The following is a 27,187-nucleotide window of genomic DNA, read 5'->3' as shown; positions in this document are numbered from 1 at the left end:
CATGAACAACGTCCCATATCGCAATCAACGAAACAGATTCATTACGTCGCCCCTTATGGGTTGCTGTGGACATATGTTAACGCGGAATCAACAGGAGGCGTGTAGGTCTCTCACTACATGGGACTTAAGGATATATGTCCTTTGCCCTTAAGTTTGCAGTACAAGATGTTGGGCGCCAAGGATTTTCCTTATCATATGTACCAAGGTGAAAATTTGTACCTAGGTCTTGGGCATGACAAACAAAACCTCGAACCCATCGCCCTCTGTCGTCACTTTGGGAACATGAAGCTGTCAGTAATCCATTGGCATCTACAGTAATACATTATTATTACACCGGAATACGTAACATCTTGGTATTTGATAGTTTTTACATATACACCAATACCTCGTTAACCGGGGACCGTTAGTCTGGAAAGCTCCCCTTAAAGACCTATTGCTGTTTTTCAGCAACATGCACCACTTTGTATCTGTAACCTCGTTTCCGGACTGTTCAATAAGGACCTGACTGCCCTTGTTTCAGTGTAGTGTGGTCGCTGATGGTATAAACGGACTTCAACATAAGCATGTAAACTGCCGGGCAAAAGAACGTACATTTGACAATGGGATTTGACAACATAATTACACACCTTCCGAGGCTGAAAACAGTCACCAAAACAATGCAAACTTAAGGTCCAACATACAACTTTGAAGCCCCGTAACAAATCCATCTCCATCGATTCACCATTTCTTGCTTGTTTCATTTTTAGCCATCATCAAACATGAGTGCATATCCTCGTTTGTCTAGGTCCGTCAAAGTCAGTTCAAAGTGAAAGTTATGAAGAACAAAACGTAAATGCATTATTTATTTGACATACATGATTATCCCGAAGACAAACACCTTGTAAAAAATAGATACAAAGGAGAATATAATGTATCACGACAGTGTCCCTTTATAACTATATCCTTTATATTTAATGCCAACAGAACAATATCTGACAGCGTGTTGCGTGTCTTAGTCATACTGACAACCCCCTTCTTTGTAACTCATAGAAGCATCCCCAGTGTTGCCGAGATAGCAGGTAACACTTTTTGACACTCCATCAGTGTTGAACCAGAACGTGACCTCTTCTAAGGCGCCTCCTGTAATACGGACGTTGATGTCGTTGCTGTCAACGTTGATGTCGACAACTCTCTGTGGGGACATTGGCACCCACTTATCAAGTTCTCCTTGGATCAAGACCTGATGTCTGTAATAAACAATTTGCTTCTTTCTTATTTCATTTTCCTTCTTTTCCAATAATAATGATAATAATAATAATAATAATAATCATCATCATCATAATGATAATAATAATATGTAACAACCGTATATCACAAACTGTGATTTCACCCTGCTGTATATCTGGACAGTCAGCCTCTCGGTAAAACGCATGGGAGCTGGTCAGTTTGTACCTAGTGTGACGTCATAATGATTGTATGTACCTCGGAGCTTGCCACACGGTACACGGTCTCGTATCAACATGTGACTATCGAGCTCCAAAATTTCACATTTGTATCTATGATACTAAATTAAAAATACCGACTTTGATACAAAAGATTTACAACAAAATCTACCTTTGCGTTTCTTGTTTTTAAGAGTATATGTTCCAGCAGGATAGGCATGCCTCCCTATATCTCTAGGCTCTAAAACGTTCTCGTACTCCTTATTTGAACCAATTTTTGGCGTTGAACCATATATTGGCTGCATCACTATAAACAAGTTTCGTGTGGCTTTGGCAAGGATAAAATGTTGAAAGTGTATACCATTTATATTGAAAGGTCACGCATATGAACAACTACGGCATCTGTATGTCCCCCAAAAGTATTATATTCTGAACGGCAAAAGAAACATTACCCCAAATAACATTGCATGAAAAGTTGTCATTTAAATATCTTGGTAATTTCGTCGACGATTTACGAGCAGACACCTCTACTGTCACGGGCCACACCAAGGACCCATTCTGACACAACTTCATCGCCGGGACTGTCTTGTGGGCAACCAAGCAGTGGAGAAGAGTCCTCTTCTCAGACGAGAGCCCTTACTGTATCTCAACAGCAGATGGCAGAGAGTCTGGCGACGCCGTGGGGAACTTCATTCGGATGGTTGTGTTGTTGAGAGAGACTCGTGGGGTGGTCCGAGCATCATGGTGGAATTGGTCTTTCAAAGAGGGTCGTCCCTGTGGTCTTCCAGAACATCGGTCCAGGGAGAAGCAATGGTGTCACAGCAGCTTGGTACATTGATCAAGTCTTGAGACAACATGCCATACCTCATTTGGCACGTAGCCGCAACCACGAATTTCAGCATGATAACGTTCGTGCCCACACCGCGAGAGCAACACGAGACTTCGTACAGCAGAATGGCATCAGAACCATGCAGTCCCGATTTAATTATTTCTTAGCTAATAATTTGAGAAAGAAATGTTAAAAATTGGCTGTAGCACCGTTGCAACATGTAATCAGCCGATGGCCTACACTAAGTGAAGTAATTATTGAATAATCCACGAGGTACGAGTGATTACGGAAAATATGTCACGAGTGAAATTTATGTTTTAAGTTCCGAGCTTTAGCGAGGAACTTAAAACATTACCCAGCTAACACACGACGTTGTCACAACGTTGTGGAAAGGTTGTGGATTGGTAACGTCGTGATATTACGTTGTCACAACGTTGTTATAACGTCAACGTGCAACGTTATTTCACAACGTTATAACAACGTTGCACATTCACGTTGTGAAAACGTTGTGCATTGGACATCACACAACGTTTTGTAGCTACGTTTCTGAAACGTCGGTGAAACGTTATAGAGTTTGCTTCTCGATAGTCATAAAGGAATAGAACTGCTTTATCAAAATCAACATGAATTTGTCAGAATACCAAGGCAGTAATGCATTACCTTTCTATATATTCGGCATTTATATTTTCATCTCTTAATACTAAAATTTCCAGAACGTAATTGCGTATCTCTATGACAACGTTATTCCACAACGTAACAACAACGTTGCAAATTAACGTTGTGATAACGTTGTGCTTTGGACATTACAACACTTTTTGTAAATGATGTTTAGGAAACCACTTGTAGACCTACCATCTCTTAGTTTTATTTTTTTTAAACATATATATCTATAACGAAGTTATCTGTCTACTAAATGTTGTCACAAGCAATATTACAGTTAAAAACAATTGCGCCCATTTTTGGCGGCGTGAGAGCGACTGCTGAAAAATTCAGCCTGTTGCCTCGTGAAGTGACGTCAGAATGACGTCACATTGTCGCGGAAGATTTGTTGTCACCAGCCATCTTAGTTCAAGCTCACTAAGAAGTCTACAACAAGAGATTGTGCAGCAACTGGAACTGGACAGATGATCTGTGAATTCGGATGAGGTAAGTTAATTTTTGAAAAGCAGCCTCCGCTTGTTGATATGTTTCTGTACATGCAGATCGTCAAATGATTAAATGTATGGCATTATTCAGCAGTGGCATGGTTTAGAATGCAGTTTGCCGGTCACTTTCACTGAGCGTCAGTGTTGATATAATATTTGATACACAGAACATAATGTATATAGAGGTGAAGGAGGCCAAAGACTTTTTTCCATATTATTATTTTATGGATACCAAGGGTAATTACCATGGGCAAGCAGTATATGTTTGACCAGAATTCAGTCTGGCGGCGCTTTGTGGCCGTCATATTATGTTCGGGTTTCGATCGTAAACGTGTAGGTCTGTAAATAGGCCTAACTTATGCATCGCCTACTGACCACTGACAGGTAGCGCCATTTCTTCCGTGTTATTTCGGAAATCATTACTATTTAAAGTTTACATGTACTAATCTTCTGACTTTGATTTTTGTGAAACAATGTGGGTCATACAGGTAGATTTCAAGAGTAGATTTCTCTTATACAGCGAAGAGAGGGAATCAAAACAATGGAAGTATTTTCAGATCGACTCTCTGTAGGCTGCTAGTTATAGCCCTAGTCTAAAGCGCCAAATGATGTTATGAAAAAAAAATGTAGTTTCGGGAAGAGACAGTAACATACTTGTTGTTTCCGAAAAGGCCTAATTAGCACTGGCTGAAAAAGGCCAAAATGTGGATCATCAGGATAAAGTTTATAATAGCAAGGCGCTTATCATGTGTATTTTTATTATTTCCAAAAAAGAATCAATTCATCATTTTCCGATAATTAGATCTATGTCCGACTCCCTTCTAATGAAAACGAGCAAAAGTAAAACGAGTCTCTCGTCGCGCGCTATAACGGGGTGTTTGCGGTAATGTTCTCGCTGGTGATGATAAGCTAGTCGATAGTCAAAAGTTAAATATCACCATATATTGTCAGTGAGTTGGTCATCGTTTGTTGATTATTAAGGTGAGATGGGTGTAGCCAATGTGCACCAATGAAAAATACAATGGAATTGATAGCAACCATATTCGTTCGGTTTTCGATCTCCATATGTTGCTACCATACTACAGAATTATATTTAACGATATTTAACTGTATTAGATCTATGTTAATAAACGTAGTGACAAATAAATTTCAATAAATATTTAGAGCTGTTTCAACTTCGTCTGGTATTGTATAAGCTATTGCACTTTGTTAATTTCCCCATGTTTCTAATCTTTGAAAATGTTAGAACATATATAACTATCCTGGCATATTAATATGGAAAATATAAAGGTAGATCTAAGTATTAAAAAAAATAATCACAGTTTTAATTAGGATAAATACCCCAAAGTTTTAACACTTCTATCACTTATTGGTGGGCCAATTCATAATTCATATTCAACATTCTTGCTTCAAATATGGGAACTATTTATTTTATTTGGCAATATATATTTTTCATATTTTTCAAATAAGGTTTTAGAAACTTGGCCATGATATTCACTTGAATCACTAGTTTGTGATGTACAGCAGAAAGGTAAAGTTACTGCTTTTGAACAACTACAGTTGACTGATAAAACTATTTGCCAATATTACCACCAGTTACATCATAATCTATTAGTCTAAGTAAATCTATACAGTACTGGTTTATTTAAGAATGTGATACTTTATGGTTTCTGTTTTTCTATCAGGTGGAGATAACAGTATTTTGGGAGCATATTTGTTTAAAGTACATCACTGACAGAAAGGTATGTCTGATGCAATAATATATACAAACATCTTCAAGAATTAAAATTTAGATGATTCATATTTAATTATACCCATAACCTAAAAGGGCGGGGGTATAAAGTTACACCAATGATTCAGTGCTAAAAGCTTTTCTGCCTATTCAGATCCAAGAGCATCATGGTATTACTGTCAGCGCCTTCGCACTTTCAGCAGTTTTTAACAGTTTAAAGACTGACATCAGACATCAAAACATTATTTGGGGGAACGCAACCATTATTTTGTTATGTTATGTCCCTTGCCTTGCCATTTTATAACATTTGTGTCATTTTTTTATTCAGTTACCAAGGCATAAGGAGAGACTGAGGATACAGTTGAAGATCTTCCCTGTGACTTTTCATTTGAGGACTGAAAAGGTTCATCAGCCACTCAGCCCAAGTTCTGACTTGTCATTTAATAAATAAATAAAGGTCACCTCAACCAGAATTCTATTGTCATTTCGTTTACTGGGAAATGGATCTTAGGACATCAGATGCATAGACTATTCTGTTTGTCACAGTGTTGCTCTCAATGCTGAATGTATGAGGTAAGGCCAAGAAAATTTAAATGTTTCAATTTGTGCAGGGCTTATTGTTTGATGGTTTTTAATTTGAAAATTCGTGGGAAAATCAAATATCTTTTAATTGTGTTGAAACATTTGGGAACAATTTGCACATAGCTTTGAAAATTGTTTGGGAAAATAATTATTATATAACCAAATTGTACATGTAATTTAAAACATTTAGATTTTGATCTTGGCCGTATTTCAAACTCTGCCAAAAGAGAGTGCATTTCATTGACTTGCTGTTTCATGGATAGGGTTAAAGTGAATTCAGTTTGCAGAATGTATTTCTTGGTACCTGACGTCTTAACTAGATTGGTACAAACTTTTCAGGCTGCCTGGGAGGTATTGAGGAATAAAACAGGCGTTAATCTACATGGACATTGCAACAACGTGCTGCAATGGCTGTAGTGTCGCAATATGTAATCAGGATGCGATACCTACGTTGTCGCGACGTTTTGGTGAAACGTTATAGCAACGTAAAAAATGGACGTTGTGACAACGTCTTGATTTGGTTGTATTTTGGTTTACGCACAACGTTGTAGCAACCAATCTGGGAGTCTACAGAATTACGTTGTGACAACGTAACATCACAACGTTATAGCAACGAATAGTTAACGTTGTCACAACGTTGTCACAACGTAGAATTGTTTGCTGGGTAATTACACGAGGAACTTAAAACATTAATTACACGAGTGACATATTTTCCGTAATCACTCGTACCGAGTGGGTTATTCTATTTATTACCCATATTCATATTAAAGACATGTTTCAAGAAAAAAACAATCAACTGTCGCCGATGAAGAATCAGCTGTTTTATATCAATCCGCATGTGAAAAAACAGTCCATTCATTCCAACCGCATTACTCAATTAACTTATTGTTACGCGTGAAAAATATAGTTCTGTTAAAAAAATGTAAAGATCACATTATTGCAGTTATATTTCTGTCCGATTTACACAGCGTACACTATCTAGCATTGATAAAGAAGACAGGTTTCAAAAAAGGTTCATCAGGTTTTCAAATCAAAGCTTGTTTTGACAAGATCTCGTCACTGACAGACAGCCCCCGTCGTGCATCGGCAGATACATGCATTTCACATCGAGAAGGGGAAACATGGAAAACCTGTCAATTTTTTTATCTGTCATTTGACAAAAATGCCAAAACCGATAACAACAACATAGACGGAATGTACAGAAGTCTTGTTTGTTAGAGAAAAGTTACGAAAAGAAGGTAAACTTTGAAAAGTAAGATTGCTGTCACAGTGTCGGAATGAATGACCCAACTTGACCCAGATATGAGACAGCCGAAACCAGGAATGACAAGAGAACCGGCGTTACAGTTTAATCCGGACAACAAGTTTAATGAACATCGTGTGTGATTTGAGACAAGTGTCACTGATTGGAAACATGTGCATGTGGGATTTCAGGAGGATTTGTCAAACGCGGAATGGACACAGTCAGATGACGGGAGTTTGGTCGAATACCTGTTGATAGACAATCACGGTATCTGGAGACTTGGTGCTAAGCTGTCCGCATTCACGGAGTTAATTTAGTTCAGTGTCGGACACAGGATCAGCTCGCTGGGGTAAGTTTTCTTTTCCTTGTATTTTTAATAATTATTTTTGTTTTGATTTCAAAACCTCTCCGAATTCAGGAAAGTGCATCGATTTCGCAACCAGATGCTGGTAATCATGTCGCTAAGGTAACACTCTGTGCTACCCTTGATCTGAATTCTGAACTGTCGTATATGCATGCCGAAATGATACATTTGCAAATAATAATGTTAATTTGCACCTTTCCTGTGTCATTAACCTCATAGTCATATTGTCCCCGGACGTCAGTCAGTCTGCATACCGCTCAGCGTCGCGGTTACGAAAAACGTATACATTGTATAAAAAAGTGTCACGTTCTTATTTCTTCACACAACGTTACAAAATTGTACGAAATAGTGTATCTTTATGATGTCTTTCGGAAAGTCTAAATGTTGTTGCAAAATGATTTTGTTTTTATTCTCATGCCATCGTTGAAAGTGTTAGTAGTCATATTTTTCGTGTTTTTCATTTGTGAACTAAGTTCATGTCAAGTTTAGTCTTTTTCATTGTGTTTTCATTTTCATTTGCAGTTATCGATGTCATCATCGTTCACAAAGGCAAACCTGTCTATACAAAGTCCGATTTTTGGATTCGGGTGGTCGAAAAATTCATCAAACAGCAAGTCCTCTAACACAGACGCAAACCAGGACTTGGTGGTGATGATCTTGGCGTCCTAGAAACAGTTTCTGGCAACATCACAATCAGAATTTTGGAACTTCAATCTGGCCATATGCAGTTTTGACAACAAAGACATTAAATGTGTTCAGAGGTTGAATTATACGAATAACTTTTTATGTCAGTCAGATCTCCGAGGTCATTTACTTTGACAGGTCTCAAATGGCCAGCCATATGTTTGTTTACAAACGGGGACGTAGTTTTGGTTTTTACTGTAAAATAAAAATCATGTGAAATAAACTAGTGTCCAAAAGAAACGATACCAACTTATTTTCAAAATTGTTTTTTTACTAAGTGAATTGTCTAGTATGAAAACATGCCAGTTCGTATTGCACATCCCAAACACAGCATAGTCGATAAAAAATACCGGGAACACGTGATCACTTCCGGGGAAAAAACGTAAATTTCGTGAAAGTGACATTTCCCTCTCTAGCATGTTCTGCACGTGCATAAAAACTGTATAAAACGGCTGATCAGACACGTTGATATCACAGCAACAAAAAGAACACAAGATATGCCACGTTTGACAGCCATCGAGAGAGGGAGAGAGAGACGTTGGAATGGTCCAACAAGGAGCGTCACACGTCGACGTCGCCAGAAGGTTGGGCTGCGCACGCATCACTATCACCAGGTTGATGCAGCGGTTACGTCAGACAGGCCCAGGAGTTGAAGACCACGAGTAACCACGCCCCGTGAAGATCGTTACATCCGGGTATTACACCTGAGGAACCGCACCGTAACAGCGACGTCCACGGCGGCTACAGCACTGGGACACAGGATCAGTCGACAGACCGTCTACAGGAGACTACGGCAGTATGGTATCCGGCCATGTCATCCCTACCGCGGACCGCTCCTGACGCCTCGACACCGGAGCAACAGACTGATCTGGGCCAGGCGAGTTCGACGTTGGCAACGGCGGGACTGGGCACGTGTTATGTTCTCTGATGAGAGCAGATTCCGCATCTTCAGAAACGATGGACGGCAGCTCGTATACCGACGATTTGGTGAACGTTTGGCGCCTAACTGTATCCAACAGGTCCGGCCGTTTGGAGGTGGAGGGTTAATGGTTTGGGGTGGCATATGTGATGACGTCAAAACGATGCTTGTCGTAATTCGTGGAAACCTGAATGCACAGCGTTATCTTGATGACATCCTACGGCCTGTTGTGGTGCCCTTTATTCAGCAACAGCCTCGTGGACTCCTTTTCCAACATGACAATGCAAGGCCACACACAGCAAGATTGACACAGAACTTCCTTGCCAACGCCAACGTACAGGTTTTGCCATGGCCCGCATGTTCACCGGACATGAATCCCATCGAGCACTTATGGGACCACCTCGATCGGCAAATCCGACGTCGCCGTGTGCCTCCAGTCAACGTCCAGGACTTGGAACGATGTCTCCTCGAGGAATGGCAACGCATCACTCCCAACGTCATCAGACGTTTGACGTCATCAGTCCGTAGGCGTGTTCTGGCATGTATTGATGCTCACGGTGGACATACCCGCTACTGACTTGACTTTGAGACGTGTGGTGTGACATTTCCCGTTGTTTCTGTGATCAGTGCTCTAACGAAATGTTCATTTTTCGACCCCACCCATCTTTAAAGGCTTGTCATATTGGTTGTACAGATTTTATTGAAACGAAATTTTTGTACAGATGTTGTGAAAGGATTTTTCAAAAGCATAACACCAATCCTAAACTTCTGCATTCTTTAGTTTTTCTTTTATGTCGTTGCAAACAGGTGGTATCGTTTCTTTTGGACACTAGTTTAAATGAAAAAATGATAATGTGAAATCATGTTGTGAATATGAAACTATGTGTCTTGTCTTAAAAATCTCGAATCAGTGAGATTGTAGCACGTAAAACATCTGAAGGGAAAGGCGTGGATTTGCGAAACAATGGGATGAGAAAAAAATAGTTCCGTTGTCCAATGAAAATTGATCTTTGTTCCACTGACCAATCAGCTTCGAGAATCACTAATTGCACACTGTGCAAATATCAAAAAGTTATTACACTGCATATTTGAGCCCAGTGTAAGTGTATACTAAGTGAAGTAATGAATAAATCATTCTCACCCTTTAAATGTTACAACGGGCGAGACGTAGTCTGAGCCTTTCCAAAAATATGTTTGCCTGTAAACCTCATCACGCTGCGACAGCTAACTACGAGCTAACGTCCCAACATAGAACATCGCCTGTTTTAAAGTCTTAGACTGAGGGAAAAATTTGCCTTTGGATCCTTACCCTTGAAATGTTACAACGGGCGAGACATAGTACAGACAGAAGTCCACCATGGTACAGCCACTCATCTGGAGAGGCTGGGGGTCTGTCAGCAGTTGGATCTTGTTGGGATGTTTAGCAGGGAACACCATAGACTTGGGGAACTGGAAGCATACAGGTTAGTCAAAGTATTCTGATGGGATGAACATACGCTGGATTAGAATCCCGACGGGCTGACTTCAACTTTTCAATAATCGTGATTGTCTTCCTGTTAATGCCAAGCAATATTCAAGCATCTCCAACATTTGGTGTCCACATTCCACAATTGTTGAGGTACATTCGAGCAGTCTCTTTCTACAAAGGTTTTAAAGTGCATCATACGACTCTTGATCATGATCTGTTGATGAGGCAGAGATTTCTTATGAATATTGAAAGGGTTTTGTCGCTTTCATTTACAGTGCCTCTGCTTCGAAGGTGATTCCGAATAAGTTTCAGGTATAAGATTTTTGTGGAAAGCGCAGACTAAAATATGGTCAGATTGTAAACATCTGTGACATGACAAATTGCAATGGAGTAGATCATGGTTTCAGTCAGTGGTCTTGCAAAGGTAAAAAATAAACTTCAGAGAAATTTAATTTTTTTCTTTGCAATAACGGTAATCCCATGTCACCATGTATGATAGTTTCGTTGCACAGATTCATCATGATAGGAATTATGGTTGTGTCTTTGAAGGGGGTTGGAGTATCGTAAAATAATTATCAGTCCCATATCATTCAAAGTATTTTTTTCATTTCTCTGTGATTTTAATCGTAGTATTCTTGTTGATTTTAACTGTTTGGCTTAACTGTCTGACAATTATTGCCAGCAGCCAGAGGTTTGATGTAAATCCTGCTAAGATACCGTGTAGGTAGCAGAAGTACCGTAAGTCCCCATGGTCCCTAGTATGGTGGCCTAACTGTGGTTGCTGGTGACCTATAGCTCGTTTTTATCATTTGTTGTTATAATGAATAGACATATTTTAAGAACAAATGCAAGTTTTAAATTCAAATCTGTGATACTCTAGTTCTTTTACTAACTGCATTTACTCTCAATATATAAATTGTTTTCGTCACAATATGGCTGAAATGTTGCCGATGTGATGTTAAATATTACCTTACTCACTCATTTAAAACCATATACGTGTGGGTGAACTGTTTCATTTGTTTGTATCGCCTCATTGTCCCTACCCCTTGGAACCCAGCCATACATGGCGTCATGGTGTAGTTCCCGTGGACGTCCGCAGCAAGCACTATGCCATATTTGTTGCTTCCACCAAAGTCAGAATACGTCGACCACACTTCCCCATCTGGGCCTTCGAAGTCGTCCCATGCCAGCTGAAAACAATTACATTGACTCGAAAATCATTTTAATGACCTTGATCCAGAAAATGCCAGAAACAATTATAATGATTTTCCCTCCGGGTTTACATACTGGACGTCCGTCGTTATGGCTCCTCGCCAATTCTACTTTGCTCAAGCTTTCCGAGAAAGACAAAAACAAACATAACATAGTAATACCGCCCATTTGATTATCTTATCCTTTTTCTTATATTTTTCAAATAATTCGATTCAGAAAATGCTAAAAACCATTTTACTTTCATCGCCAGTTTTACAGAAAAAAGTAACCGTTCACTGGAGATGCTTTAAGTCCTAAAAAATGCGTAAATCCTTCATCATGTGTTTACCCTCCTGTGTGAAGCCCATTTCTGGTGTCCCCCGCCGTGATATTGCTGGAATATTGCTAAAAGCGGCGTAAAACCTCAGTCAGTCAGTCAGTCAGTTTACCCTCCTGATCATGTTGTCAATAGCTGTGGCGGGTCTCGATGGCTTCAGGATCAGTCCCTCTGAATTCACGCTCCTAAAAATCAGTGTTGTTATACATGTTTCAATTAATAACTATAACTCATAATACAACCACAAGTATCGGAAATAAAGAAAAATGTCAATTCTTTATGTTGTGGGCCTTGTTCTAAAACAGTGAAGCAGAAAAAAACTCGTAGGGAGAAGCTCGAAAAATATTGTTTGTGGGACCATTTACTGCATCACATGCACTTCGTGTTGGTGTGACTGAACGCACACGATGCTGAAAACGACTGTCCATAACCTACAATAAGGTATTTATGAAGAACAGTGTTCCTCTTTTGAGAGGAATCAACACTTACTTCATAATGACAAAGTAGACACAATTTTAACTTTTTTATCTACTGTGAAGGCGACGATTCGGTATAGACCCCTATACCGTTGTTAGGCAAGGCTGAATAATGAACATGGTACAGAATATATATAGTACGTGGAAGATTAACAGTAAAAAACATTACATACATTTTTATTAACATGGTTAGGTTAAGAAATGACAACTGGAGAATATTACCGTAACAACATGATGGCCAGAGAACAGACCTTGCTTGACAACGGAATAAGTATCTCTATTGAAACGTCGCCTTTATAGTAAATAAAGAAGTTGCTCTACTTTGTCACCCGTGAAATTCTAAGTAATGCCGGGGGCACGGGTGGCCCAGTCGTCTAAGGCGCCGCGATTCGCTGTGCAGAGTTGCGTCCCTTGGGCACGCCAGAAACCTATGATTGTGGTTGGAATCCCGGTTCGCTCCGATTATGTTTCTAGGTTTGTCAGCACCATACCCATGCTCGTGGGTTTCACTGAAGTGGTAAACGTCCGAGATGTGCATCACTTTGGGCTTTCCTCCCACATTAAGCTGACACGCCGCGATATAACTGGAATACTGTTAAAAGCGGCGTTAAACCCAACTCACTCACTCACTCACTAAGTAATGCCAATCAAACAATTACTTCATTATGATTGTCTTGTTGAATTTGCCGATCATGTCGCTTGGTCCGACAGGCCCTGTGCTGAGGGTGGCCACCAGGGCGTTCAGCTCCGTGTACGGTTCTGTTGCCCCTGTAATGAAGACACGTGTGCATGATCGCCATGACTCCGACACACGCCCTCCCCCGCTCTCCCAAAGGCCTTAATGTGTAGGATCTGACCGGGAACAATGCATACCACGATTTCCATAAACAATCATATTTAAATTAAGCGGTTACTAGGTAAATCGATACTCATACACACTGATAATCACACACAAACACACATATACACATTCGCTTACACTCACATAGATACTCACACACACAAATACTCACACACACAGATACTCACACACACACACATATACTCACACACAGATACACACACATACTCACACACACAGATACACACATATATACACACGCAGATACTGACACACACATACTCACACACACATATACTCACACACGCAGATACTCGCACACACAATTACTCTCACATACACAGATACTCACTCACACACACATATACTCACACACAGGGATACTCTCACACACATATAATCAGACACACAGATACTCACACACATAGATACTCACACACAAATACTCACACACATAGATACTCACACACAGATACTCACACACACAGATACTCACTCAGATCAGATACTCTCACATACACAGATACTCACACACATAGACACTCACTAACAGAGATACTTACACACATACTCTCAAATACGCAGATGCTCTCACATACACAGATACACACAGATACTCATTCACATTCACGAACACTCACACTCACAAATATACCCACCTACTGTCACACTCACACACATACACACATAATCATGTGATATAATAGCTTGAAACTCAGACATGAAAAATGAGAAGTATGTAATAGACACATGTGGGGTGATATTTAACAAATCCAAGATAAGTTGACAACATATCAAAGCGACCTTGTGTCTTTCAAGCCCATAGCATGTTTCTAAGTTTACCATTTGGAGGATCTAAACAGCGTGCCGTAAAAGGCGACTATGCTTGCCGTAAGAGGTAGTTTCATATACTTACCTTTATAAGAGGTACCAGGTTGAACAGTTGTGGTCCAGAAGTTGTCTTTGAAAGGAGCGATGCCGATAGCCCAGGCAAACACAGATGAAACGCCAATCCGCCATTGTTGGGTTCCGGGATGATAGTCATCGCTGGCTCTAGCCTGTCAAGTAGATCAGGGTATATGTGTGAGTGAGTGGGTGACCAGGTGAGTGGGTCTGTGGGTGTGTGGGTGAGTTGGGGAGTGGGTGAGTGGGGGAGTGAGTGAATGGGGGAGTGGGTGAGTAGGGGAGTGGGTGAGCGGGGGAGTGGGTGAATGGGTGAGTGGGGGAGCGGCTGAGTGGGTGAATTGGTGAGTGGGTGAGTAGGGGAGTGGGTGAATGGGTGAGTGGGGTAATAGGGCAGTGGGTGAGTAGGGGAGTGGGTGAGTTTGGGAGTGGGTGAGTAAGGGAGTGAGTGAGAGGGTGAGTGGGGGAGTAGGGGAGTGGTTGAGAGGGTGAGTAGGGGAGTGGGTGAGTCGGGGAGTAGGGTAGTGGATGAGTGAGTGAGTGGGTGAGTGGGGAGTGAGTGAGAGGGTGAGTGGGTGAATGAGTGCGTGAGTGAGGGAGTGGGTGAGTGAGGGAGTGGGTGAGTGGTGAGTAGGTGACTGAGTGGGTGAGTGAGGGAGTGGGGGAGTGGATGAGTGAGAGGGTGAGTCGGGGAGTTGGGTAGTGGGTGAGTGAGTGAGTGGGGGAGTGAGTGAGAGGGTTAGTGGGGGCCTGAGTGGGTGAGTGAGTGGGTGAGTGAGTGAGTGAGTGGGTGAGTAGGTGACTGAGTGGGTGAGTGGGGGAGTGGGTGACTGAGTGGGTGAGTGAGGGAGTGGGTGAGTAGGTGACTGAGTGGGTGAGTGAGGGAGTGGGGGAGTGGGTGACTGAGTGGGTGAGTGAGGGAGTGGGTGAGTAGGTGACTGAGTGGGTGAGTGAGGGAGTGGGGGAGTGGGTGACTGAGTGGGTGAGTGAGGGAGTGGGTGAGTGGGTGAGTGAGGGACTTAGGGAGTGGGTGAGGGAGTGAGGAAGTGGGTTAATGGGATAGTGTAAGAGTTGTATTTTAAGTCGAATTATTTCTGCAAAAGCATGGCGTATCAGCCAATGAGATCGTGGATGTTCACCACTGTGGGCACTTTAGTCATAGTCAGTGCGAATATAGTGTTCGAATCCACAGTCAGGATCCAAGCACGCCAGTAGGACGCAGGCTTTAAGAAAACGAATTTAGGGCAGACGGAATCGGACAACATGAATTAAGTTTCTTCAGGGCAGATCCGGCTACCTGTCAGTAGAAAACGTCGTGTGTCCACGTATCTTTTTACCTTCTGATTCCACGCAGACATGTAACGGTGGCTGTGTCTTATCTACAGCAGTGTTTGTATGTGTGTGTGTGTGTGTGTGTGTGTGTGTGTGTATGAGGTAGAACATTTCAAAAGATCTGTATTAATGCTACAGAAATAGACCATTTCTCAGTTATCGTTTCAAAACAGAAATATCAAGTTTACACATGCATACAACTGTATGGAGATGTTGAGTTCTACGATGTCTACCTGTGTTACTGCAGGTAAAGTAATCCCTTGGAGAATGTGTCGACTGTTGGCCATACAGTACTGGATGGTCAGACCATTCTTGGTGGCTCCACGTCCCATCTGGTTGAGCCACGCCTCTGCCAGGTAGACATCTTCAGTGAGAGAAGGAACTCCGGCAAACTCGACATTTAGCCAGTCCTGAAAATATGAACGATATGCCCTTTGACATTCCGATGCAGAGGTATCAAATCAAATTGCATGTATTGCATGTGTGTGATATGAGCATGTGTTTATGAATCACTATCAAACGGTGATGTGTTCACGACAAGGTGAGCTTAACCTGCTTTATCGGCGATACCCATTACAAACACACGCAAAGGCAAGTCAATCGTTCACAGAAAGAAAAAAATGTCCACCTGTTCATACGTCATCAGACCCCATTTCCGACCATTGGAGAGAAGGTCGTCCCAGAATGTCTGCAAATAAGAATGAACCAAGTGAAAAATACCAACGAAAATTAAATGGAATTCTACAGTGACATTTTAGAATCCTGCAATCTGATTGGCCCGCTTGTGGTATTACAGAAATTATGTCAGACCCTGCATTTTGTTGATGACCGCATCACCCGCATGAATACCAATGTTCCCGAGGGTCTCTTTCCTTTGAACAATCAAACGTTAGAATTATGAAGGAAATCTACAGATAATCTGTTTGCTCCTAGAATACAGTAACCTTGCGCGTGTCACGACAGTAACCTTGCGGGTGTCACGACAGTAACCTTGCGGGTGTCACGACAGTAACCTTGCGGGTGTCACGACAGTAACCTTGCGCGCGCATGTTGAGGCTGAAGCTCTCTTAAAATTATGACACTAAAACAAAATACACCGGTTTGCCAAGAACGAGCCAAGACGTAAGGTGTTCCATCCGTAAGACCATGTGAATTCCACACGTCTAAAACTGACGACGGACTATAGCTTATCGAGGAGGTAAACACCATAGAGTGTAAGACTGTAGGACAATGTGCTGTTTTCATCAATATGTCACCATGCCTAGTATTCCAAATAAACTCTATCAACATATCGTTGTGTGTTTTCTTGAAGAATCCCTTTTTCTAAAGACTTTAAATGGAAATCCTCCAATAATACTAAAAGAAAATTCTTGGAAGATTAAAGGAAATAATCAAAGCGTGTATGGAAAATCAACTAATCTCTTTACCGATATCGAATATACAGGTACGTTTAAAACCGCTAAATTGAAGGCACGGTATCCTGTTCTCTAAAATGACCAGTTTCTCAAATGGTTCCTTCTGTAACCTATCCCACATTCATGTATTCACGTCACAGTCTTCTCAAGTGTTTTAAGATCAACAAAGCCAATTAATCGGGTTTTTTTTAAATCACAAAAGGATATACGATGAAGATTAAATGTAAATCAATATATTACCTTTTTCACTGATGCCTCGACACATATTTGCCACCGTGTCTCACGGTTTTAAGGGACTGCAGTTGTATTACTATAGACATGCACGCAGTATAGGAGCTACCAGTAATGGCCTGAGACACCTGGTGTTGGGATTTATTTAAAACCCTGTTTAAGCGTGCATGTAGTCATCATCTTATACAGGACACGACGTTTCACATTCATATATTAGAAAAGAGGGGCGGTGGGGTAGCCTGGTGGCTTAAGCGTTCGCTCGTCACGCCGAAGACCCGGGTTCAATTCCCAAAATAGGTACGATGTGTGAAGCCAATTTCTGGTGACCCCACCTTGATATTGCTGGAATATTGCTAAAAGCGATGTAAAACCATACTTACTCACTATAAGAAAAAAATAGTAATAAAAAGGTTAGATAGGGTAGGTCTATGTGTAGAAGTACGGAATTCAACATAGAATCATCAAATTTCAAGCAAAACCTAAAAAAATAAACAAATGGCCCTGAAAGGCTTCCGTAGTAGAAGTATCTTTTTCCTAATATCACACTGTCTCGCCTATTTCTTCAGATATAGACTCATAGTTTTGAGATATCTGCAAGGCAAGTCTTGGGTTACCGAAAGAAAGTAATATCAACTCTGGCAGGCTACTGCAAACCTCTGCTGATGGACTGTGTAAATCATACTTCAGAACAACAGAACGGTCCATGGTATACACTAGAACGGTCCATGGTATACACTAGAACGGTTCATGGTATACACTAGAACGGTCCATGGTATACACCAGAACGGTCCATGGTGTACACTAGAGCGATCCTTGGCATACACTAGAACGATCCATGGTATACACTAGAAAGGTCCATGGTATACACCAGAACGGTCCATGGTATACACTAGAACGGTCCATGGTATACACTAGAACGGTTCATGGTATACACTAGAACGGTCCATGGTATACACCAGAACGGTCCATGGTGTACACTAGAGCGATCCTTGGTATACACTAGAACGATCCATGGTATACACTAGAACGGTCCATGGTATACACTAGAACGATCCATGGTATACACTAGAACGATCCATGGTATACACTAGAACGGTCCATGGTATACAACAGAACGGTCCATGGTATACAACAGAACGGTCCATGGTATACACCAGAACGGTCCATGGTATACACCAGAACGGTCCATGGTATACAACAGAACGGTCCATGGTATACAACAGAAAGGTCCATGGTATACACCAGAACGGTCCATGGTATACACCAGAACGGTCCATGGTATACAACAGAACGGTCCATGGTATACACTAGAAAGGTCCATGGTATACACCAGAACGGTCCATGGCATACACCAGAACGGTCCATGGTATACAACAGAACGGTCCATGGTATACACTAGAACGGTCCATGGTATACACCAGAACGGTCCATGGCATACACCAGAACGGTCCATGGTATACACCAGAACGGTCCATGGTATACACTAGAAAGGTCCATGGTAACACACGCCGCAACATATCTACTTACACCAGGTGACGAGTGAGCTGAATCTGAACAATTCGTATCTAAATTACCTGGTCCATAGGAAGTGCTTTGTCATTTTCAACGAGGAAAAGATATTTGCCACCATTCTGTTTTGCATACGTTGTGTCGCTTGACCTGCAATTACACAGACGTGATGTTAAAACACACAAAACACAACAACACACAACAGCGCAACAGCACACCACACACCACACAACAGCGCAACAGCACAACAGCTATGTTCAATATGAATCCTTGAACGCAAAAATTATTTCGTCTCAATCCTGAATTGTTCATCAACAAGTCTTGTTGACTGTATGTGAAGTACTTACCAGTATCTGTTATGGGCTGAAATTGGGAGTCCAGTTTTATTGTACAGCCACCTAGAATGCACAACAAGTGTGGGAATCAAACACAGTGAACCGCCATTCGTTCACAAAACTCGCTTTACTGGGAACCATTAACTGTACAAAAAGATAGCAAATATTTTGAAGTGAAATGAAACGCGCATGGTGTGTGTGAAAATAACGTTCAGAAACACTTTAATTGTGGTTCAGAAATGCAAAACCTATCGCTTACTGCATGCCGTTTGGGAAAACTTGAGGGGTGCTCTCCCATGTCTTGACGCCGTTCCCTGCACCTTTGTAGTACCACCAGGAGTCGAACTGCAGGTACCTAAAGCAGGGGAATGAGTGAGTGAGTGAGTGAGTGAGTGAGTGACAACCCGCTCTTAGACACCAGCCATGTATCAAATATGAAAGTGAAAAAGGTACGGAATGATATCATCGTTTATATATACATACCTAATGGAGCTTGATGGAGCTACAAGTGAACACCTACCTGAAGGGTATACCTGTACTTGATGGAGCTACAGGTGAACACCTACCTGAAGGGTATACCTGTACTTGATGGAGCTACAGGTGAACACCTACATGAAGGGTATACCTGTACTTGATGGAGCTACAGGTGAACACCTACCTGAAGGGTATACCTGTACTTGATTGAGCTACAGGTGAACACCTACCTGAAGTGTATACCTGTACTTGATGGAGCTACAGGTGAACACTAACCTAAAGGGAAAACCTGTACTTGACTGAGCTACAGGTGAACACCTCCCTAAGAGGGAAAACCTGTACTTGATGGAGCTACAAGTGAACACCTACCTAAGAGGGAAAACCTGTACTTGATGGAGCTACAAGTGAACACCTACATGAAGTGTATACCTGTACTTGATGGAGCTACAAGTGAGCACCTACCTTAAAGGGAAAACCTTTACTTGATGGAGCTACAGGTGAGCACCTACATGAAGTGTATACCTGTACTTGATGGAGCTACAGGTGAACACCTACATGAAGTGTATACCTGTACTTGATGGAGCTACAGGTAAACACCTACATAAAAGAGAAAACCTGTACTTGATGGAGCTACAAATGAACACCTACCTGAAGGGTATACCTGTTCTTGATGGAGGTACAAGTGAACACCTACCTGAAGGGAAAACCTGTACTTGATGGAGCTACAGGTGAACACCTACCTGAAGGGTATACCTGTACTTGATGGAGCTACAGGTGAACACCTACCTGAAGGGAAAACCTTGCTTGACGGAGCCACATGTGAACACTTACCTGAAAGGTATACCTGTACTTGATGGAGCTACAGGTGAACACCTACCTAAAGGGTATACCTGTACTTGATGGAGCTACAGGTGAACACCTACCTGAAGGGAAAACCTTGCTTGACGGAGCCACATGTGAACACTTACCTGAAGGGTATACCTGTACTTGATGGAGCTACAGGTGAACACCTACCTGAAGGGAAAACCTTGCTTGACGGAGCCACATGTGAACACTTACCTGAAGGGTATACCTGTACTTGATGGAGCCAAAGGTGAACACCTACCAGAAGGGTATTCCTGTACTTGATGGAGGTACAGGTGAACATCTACCTGAAGGGTATACCTGTACTTGATGAAGCTACAGGTGAACACCTACCTGAAAGGTATACCTGTACTTGATGGAGCTACAGGTGAACACCTACCTAAAAGGGAAAACCTGTACTTGACGGAGCTACAAGTGAACACCTACCTGAAGGGTATACCTGTGTCGTTGATGAGACTAGCGATGTCCAGTATAGTGTCCTGATAATTCTTCTCAGGTTCAGTTTTGTAGTAGTAATATGCACCTGCAAATGCAGGATCATGTCAATAGAATAGTCTGTATGATTTGTTCCAATGCAACAGTGTAATGCAACCTATATAATATACTGAACCGCAAAAGAAACGTCACCATGGATAGATATATGAGAAACCTTATTTGTCCAAGCACTGTAAACATACTTTGAGACATATCAAAAAGATGAAGGTTGGGAAAACTGATCATCAAGGTTGAAATTAAAGTGTCAAATGTTCTTAAAGTGAAACACAACACTAGTCTCTGAGAAAATGGCATCACAAGTCAGCGACGTGCCAAATGAGGTATGGCGTGTGGTCTCAAGACTTGATCAATGTACTGAGCTGCTGTGACACCATTGCCTCTCCCGGGACCGATGTTCCTGAAGACCACAGGGCCGACCCTCTGTGCAAGACCTATTCCACCCCACACCATGATGCTCGGCCACCCTGCGAGTCTCTCGCAGCAACACAAGTACCCGAATGAAGTTCCCCACGGCGTCGCCAGACTCTCTCTCTGTCATCTGCTGTGGAGATACAGTAACAGCTCTCGTCTGAGAAGAGGACTCTTCTCCACTGCTGGCGGCGACAATGTTGGTGCTGTGTTGCTCACTGAAGACTGTCCCGGCGATGACTTGGTGTCAGAATGGGTCCTCGGTGTGGCCTGTGACAGTGGAGGTGTCTGCTCGTCAATCGTCGACGCACGGTGTCCGCACTAATGTGTCGTTGGTGTGTCCCATGGTCTGTCAAGCAGTTTCCGCAGCAGTAACAAAGCAATCTTGAAGATGCTGTTGCACAATCTGAGGATCCTGACGTCGGATGGTGACCCTTGGTCTTCCACTACGTGGTCGGTGCCTGTATATGGTCCTTGCGTGGACGTGAAATGCACTGGCTACTTGCCGGGCGGTTTGTCCAGCTTGCAATCGACCACGGGCTTGGTGTCGCTGATTTTTTGTCAAACTTGGCATGTGGCAGCAATTCAATAACGAATGAATGTTATCCGATCTGGGTGGAGTTTTATAGGGCAAAAAATTGGGGAACGCATATGCATTTCAATTTGCACGGAACTTACGTGCATTGGGTTACCATGGCCTTTGCCGTGATGCGTTTGGGCGATCGGTCATATTGTCATCTGCCTTGTTTTTTATCATCAAATTTCATATTTCCGGACAAGGTAATATTAAATTTTAGAAACTTTGACAAAACTTACCCAGATATTTAAATGACAACTTTTCATGCAATGTTACTTGGGGTGACGTTTCGTTTGCGGTTCAATATATAATCGGGTGATGCATGACTATCAACCAAGGTGTAGAGCATAGAAGTTGTGCACGTTCCTACCGTTGTCTGTCCAGTACCCGAGATAGTTGTTGGTGAAATCTGATTTGACCAAACTGTTGTCTCTTCCGTACATTTTCTGCAGAATCTGTCCCCAGCTGACGAATCCCTGAGATTAACATATGCACATTATAAAAACTGTCCCACACAAAACATAACCAACTCGTATATTAAATTTATATCACCTTCAAATAAAATATTAAAATGAAACAGAATAGATATTCTAAGACAGGGGATATGATACATTAATATAATCATCAATTCCCGAAACCCTGATCGAGCAAACGCCAGTAGGGGCTATCGAGAAAATGTAACTAAACATTTCGATATCATCAACTTTGATGCCATAGATTAGAAGATTATTTGTACTTTTAAATACCTAACCAAATTGTGTTGTCTAATTATAGAGCATCGCTACATTCAAGTTTCTTTCTTTGTTGTTTGCACGCTACATGAATGACGCATGTGTCCACACCATGTACATGTAGGTTCACCGTTAAAGTTCACTTTTATCTCCAGACATATCACATGATAACATATCCTGATAACCTATCTATCACTTTAACCTTCACCCAAACTGTACCCGACGGATTGGTGATCTAGTATTATTATTGAGTGTATTTGTCGTTTAACACCACACTCAGCAATACTCCAACTATACTACTCCCTTTTTATGGGGATATTTTTTATCTGTCCATTATACACACAACTTTTTCTTACGATATGTCGAGTGTATATTTAAATACATTTCAAAAGTTGAGTAGTATATATGATGGCGGCTTGTAAATAGTCAAGTATGGAACAGACACCACAGTACTTGTGCTAGATACTGTGGTCAATGTTCCACGCATTTTGGATGCGATGACAAGCAGTCAACCAAATCACTGTGCTTGACAACCTCAACCAAATCACTGAGCTTCACAACCTCAACCAAACCACTGAGCTCGACCATTTTAACCAAACCACTGAGCTTGACCACTTCAACCAAACAACTGAGCTCGCCCACTTCAACCAAACCACTGAACTCGACCACTTCAACCAAATCACTGAACTCGCCCACTTCAACCAAACTACTGAACTCGCCCAGTTCAACCAAACCACTGAGCTCAACCACTTCAACCAAATCACTGAGCTTGACAACCTCAACCAAACCACTGAGCTTGACCGCCTCAACCAAACCACTGAGCTTGACCACTTCAACCAAACCAGTGAGTTTGACCACCCGATCCATTAAGCCCCAGTTTACAGCATGAACTGTAACAGTAAACTCTTATCCAAGGGAGAAACTTTAATTCGGAATCCCCCCTGGAAGTCATGTTTGTATTCTCTGTTACGATTGCGATTTGAAATACATTCAGCTATTTCCTCTTGATGTAAATAATCAAGAAAATCAATGTTTTTTGAAACACCAATTATACTTAACTCACCTTGTTTATACCTTGGTTGCTATAGAAGAGAATAGTACTGGTTTCAAACTCAGGAACCATATCAGAGACGCCGCCCATGATGCCCCAGTAGAGGTTGCTTCCGGTGCTGGTAGTCTGCTGCCAGAGATTGGCAGACATGAAGGTACTGGCAGGAGACAGGATGACGGTGTTGGCTGTCTTGACGCGGTCAAATATAGACAGGGGACCACTTCTGATGCCGGACGTAATCTTCATTTTTGGACCAAATCTTAAAAAAGCCGATTCTTCAATCATAACCATGATATGTATAAAAGGCAGATAAAAAAAGTGGTTTTTTTATAATGAATTAAACTTATACATAAACAACACATATAAATGTAGTCGTCTTAAACGACTTAGTAAATTTAGGGTTGTGTCCCTTAGATGTGTCAGGATCCGCTGAAATAAACATATCAGCCTGTGCCACTCTTCATACCGTGATATAACTGAGGAAACGGCTAAAAAATTCCAACTGTTATCATTCATTCTCCTTTACGTGACAAAAATCGTACTGTCCGAAAGCTTTGCCGGTGTCGCCGTACATGTCCCCTCCGTAGGACAAGTAGCCAAGCGGGACAGACGCCTCCTCCACAACAAACCCGGGGAAGCCAGCTATGGTTTCATCAACCGTTGGTGCCATTGTGGCGTTCGTTTGGGTTAAGTAGGTCTATCGGGAAAAGCAAAGATTCAAACACATTACACAATATTCAAATGACACAGATTCTGTGAATGCATTAATTATAAATTAAGAACATGCGAAGTTATAAATGTGCATGGGCGGATACAGAGGGGGGAGGGGCGGCGGTGGGTGGAGTGGGGTGGGGGTGGGGGGGGGGATGCGCACCCATCTTTTTATTTCGAAAACAATCTTTATTTCTGTGTAAATTACCACCAAAGACAATAAATAGATCTTAATTGTGCACACACCACTTTTAAAAAAAGCTGTATCCGCCCATGATGTGTGTTTCTATCTTCATATTTTCAATATGTTCATGAATTCTTAAGTAAGCATGGGCGGTGTGATATACTAGTGGTTATATTGTTGGCTCGCTACATCGAAAGCCCGGGTTCGATTTCCCACATTGATACAATGTGCGGTGCCCATTTCTGTTGTTCCCGCCGTGATATTGCTGGGACATAAAGCGGCGTAAAACGCAACTTACTCCCTTAAGTAGAGGAAAGCGGGAAGCTTCAACGACACAACCTGCATCTGCCACACTAGGGTATACGCTTGTCATTTAAGCAGTTCTTTAAGAGAACGTGTATGAAAAGGCCTTACTAACTGTAGTAAAGTCATAAGGATTGCACAAGAGTGAGTGAGTGACTTGAAATTTAACGTCGCATTAGCATTATTTCAGCCATTTAGCGACAAGACCAACTTAACATGTTTGAGTCATTTATGCAAAGTTATATTTAAAAACAGTTCATGGAAGATATTTGAGGATAACAATATCATGTATACAGTTTTCAAAGACGGGTTAGACGCCACCAGTAACCAGTGCGTGTCCACCTCGCTGAGGGTAATGGGGACTTACAGTACCCCCGCTCCCTGCATGATACCCAGCAGGAGATTTCACAAGAAGGGAGCTCAAACAAACATAATACTTTTAACGTTTTTTCTTTCAAGAAATTAATTTGGAAACCATGAATGTAGACAACTAAAAGCCACATGCATCTTCAGTCAATAACAAACAGCAACAAGAGAGTCAAACCTGTTTGAAGAGCAGAAATTGTTCAGGAGGATTGTTATATGAGAAGATACTAGGGTCTGGCGTGTAGAAGTAAATGCTGGCTAAGAAGCGACACGTGTCGGCTTGGTAGAGGAAGCTAGTGGACTGCCATTTCCCGATGAAGTCGGTACCAGATGTTCCAGTGGTCTGTAGAAGCTTCAAGGAGCCATCTGCGGTGCTGTAAATCTGCTTGTTGACTCTGACGAAAGTCGGTGCGCTTTTGAGCCAGATGTTTCCCTGGACGGCGATGCTGTAACTACCGTTGGTGTTGACGGTGACGGTGAAGCTATCACCATTACCTTGTGTGCTAGCTGAAGAATCACAATTATGTATGGACACTTATTAAAATTATGTTTGCATGGGGTGTTCATTATGTAGCATTTTACACAAGAAAGAAACATTATATGCACTTAAACCCGACCAAGTCCTGTTCATTGTGAATTTGTGAATGCTGGTCCTTCACTTGATTGTCTGGTCAAGACTCGATTGTTTAAAGGCCAGCGTCGTTTGACAGAGTGCTGCTCTCCGGCGTAAGGCAGGAAACACATGCTTGACGAGTTCTACCGTTAGGACAGGACACGCTTACTTTTTCCACTAACACCTGTCATCACTTCAATGAGGGATACATTCACTTCATATCCACCATGATAAGCTACCCACTCTTGGCATTCATTCCAAATCTCAAAATCTCAAATTTACTATAAAAGTGTAGCGGTCATAAAATTTCCGAGTTCCGTGATGGGATTCGAACCTCGAAACCTACTGATCAGAGGCCGGACGCCTTGTCCACATGACCAAAGAGCTTAACCCCGTAAGCAAGCTGACAAGGTAAGGATGTCATCTGTGGGATGACTCCACGCCCTGCTACATACTCCCTCGTCAACGGAAGGCACGTCCCGGGCCGCATATTATGGTACTGAGGCTTATTTTGCTCAAATTTAATATGAACGTGCTCAGCCCCACGTTGGGCGCCAATGTAGCGACCATAAAGTTTCCGAGTCCCGTGATGGGATTCGAACCTCGGACCTTCTGATCAGAGGCCGGACGCCTTGTCCACATGACCAAAGAGCTTAACCCCGTCAGCAATCTGACAAGGTATGGATGTCATCTGTTGGAATACTCCACGCCCTGCTATATAAACAACCCTTAACCCCCCTCCTGGGTTGCACCACCACTTCCTTTTCCCCCTTTCGGAAACACAGTAAATAAGTAAGTAAGTAAGTAAGCTACTCGTGACAAAGAATGACGGATTATCTGTCCCAGTGGAAATCTATGTTGATTTAAATCTAAATTCACTTTGGACAGATTATCTGTCATTCCTCGTCACTCGTAAATTATTGTCTTTATCATAATGCTTTCACCAATGTTTAATCAAGAGTTCCATTCATCAGCTGGCTCGAGGGGTAAAATTGCATAATAATTAAGTACCCTATAGATGACTTATGTGCAGACGAATGACGAAATCAGAACGGTAATAAGACATAAAACGTCCACGCCAAAAAATATCCGGTCTCCATTATCTGCCGAAGCAGAATGGATCACTGAACACGTTTTGATTAAGCGTGGCTTGAAATGAACTTTCAGTAGTTAACTTAAACACTTATGTTGTGTGGTGTGACATGCACATTAGCTGAACTATACTGCAATAAAATACAACTGCAACACACCAACCTCCCAAGCAAAGTAGAACCACAAAGGCGAGAAGAAAAACGACATCCATCTCCATCACTGACACCTACAACAGTTGTACGAGATCAGCTGATCTTTACACCCCTCAGCATTATCTTCGCCTTGTCCTCGACCCAAGGAGAGGATTGCCTAAAAGTCGGGCCGGGCCGGGACAGCGGGTAATACTAAAAATTGATTGCAG

At 42.0% G+C, this 27,187-nt stretch overlaps 1 protein-coding gene across 1 annotated transcript; it reads right to left on the bottom strand.

The window, feature by feature from the left end:
- Positions 1–828: 828 nt before the first annotated feature.
- LOC139470741 (uncharacterized) lies at positions 829–27,121 on the bottom strand. Its single transcript, XM_071253018.1, has 17 exons — positions 26,989–27,121; positions 25,300–25,628; positions 24,100–24,254; positions 23,570–23,816; positions 22,146–22,251; positions 20,722–20,818; positions 19,217–19,312; positions 18,970–19,020; positions 18,688–18,772; positions 16,096–16,155; positions 15,701–15,877; positions 14,149–14,290; positions 13,051–13,159; positions 12,028–12,100; positions 11,431–11,577; positions 10,229–10,368; positions 829–1,226 (listed from the first exon to the last, which is right to left on the bottom strand). Exons 1-17 carry the CDS (start codon positions 27,041–27,043, stop codon positions 992–994), a joined length of 2,304 nt encoding a protein of 767 aa, XP_071109119.1. The 5' UTR covers positions 27,044–27,121; the 3' UTR covers positions 829–991.
- Between the last annotated feature and the right edge of the window lie 66 nt (positions 27,122–27,187).

This window comes from Haliotis cracherodii, unplaced genomic scaffold (assembly GCF_022045235.1).
Source record: "Haliotis cracherodii isolate W230 unplaced genomic scaffold, xgHalCrac1.p SCAF_21, whole genome shotgun sequence".
In the NCBI taxonomy this organism is placed as follows: domain Eukaryota; kingdom Metazoa; phylum Mollusca; class Gastropoda; order Lepetellida; family Haliotidae; genus Haliotis; species Haliotis cracherodii.
The sequence above is the reverse complement of the archived record's forward strand: the minus strand, read 5'-3'. Positions and strand labels throughout refer to the sequence as shown.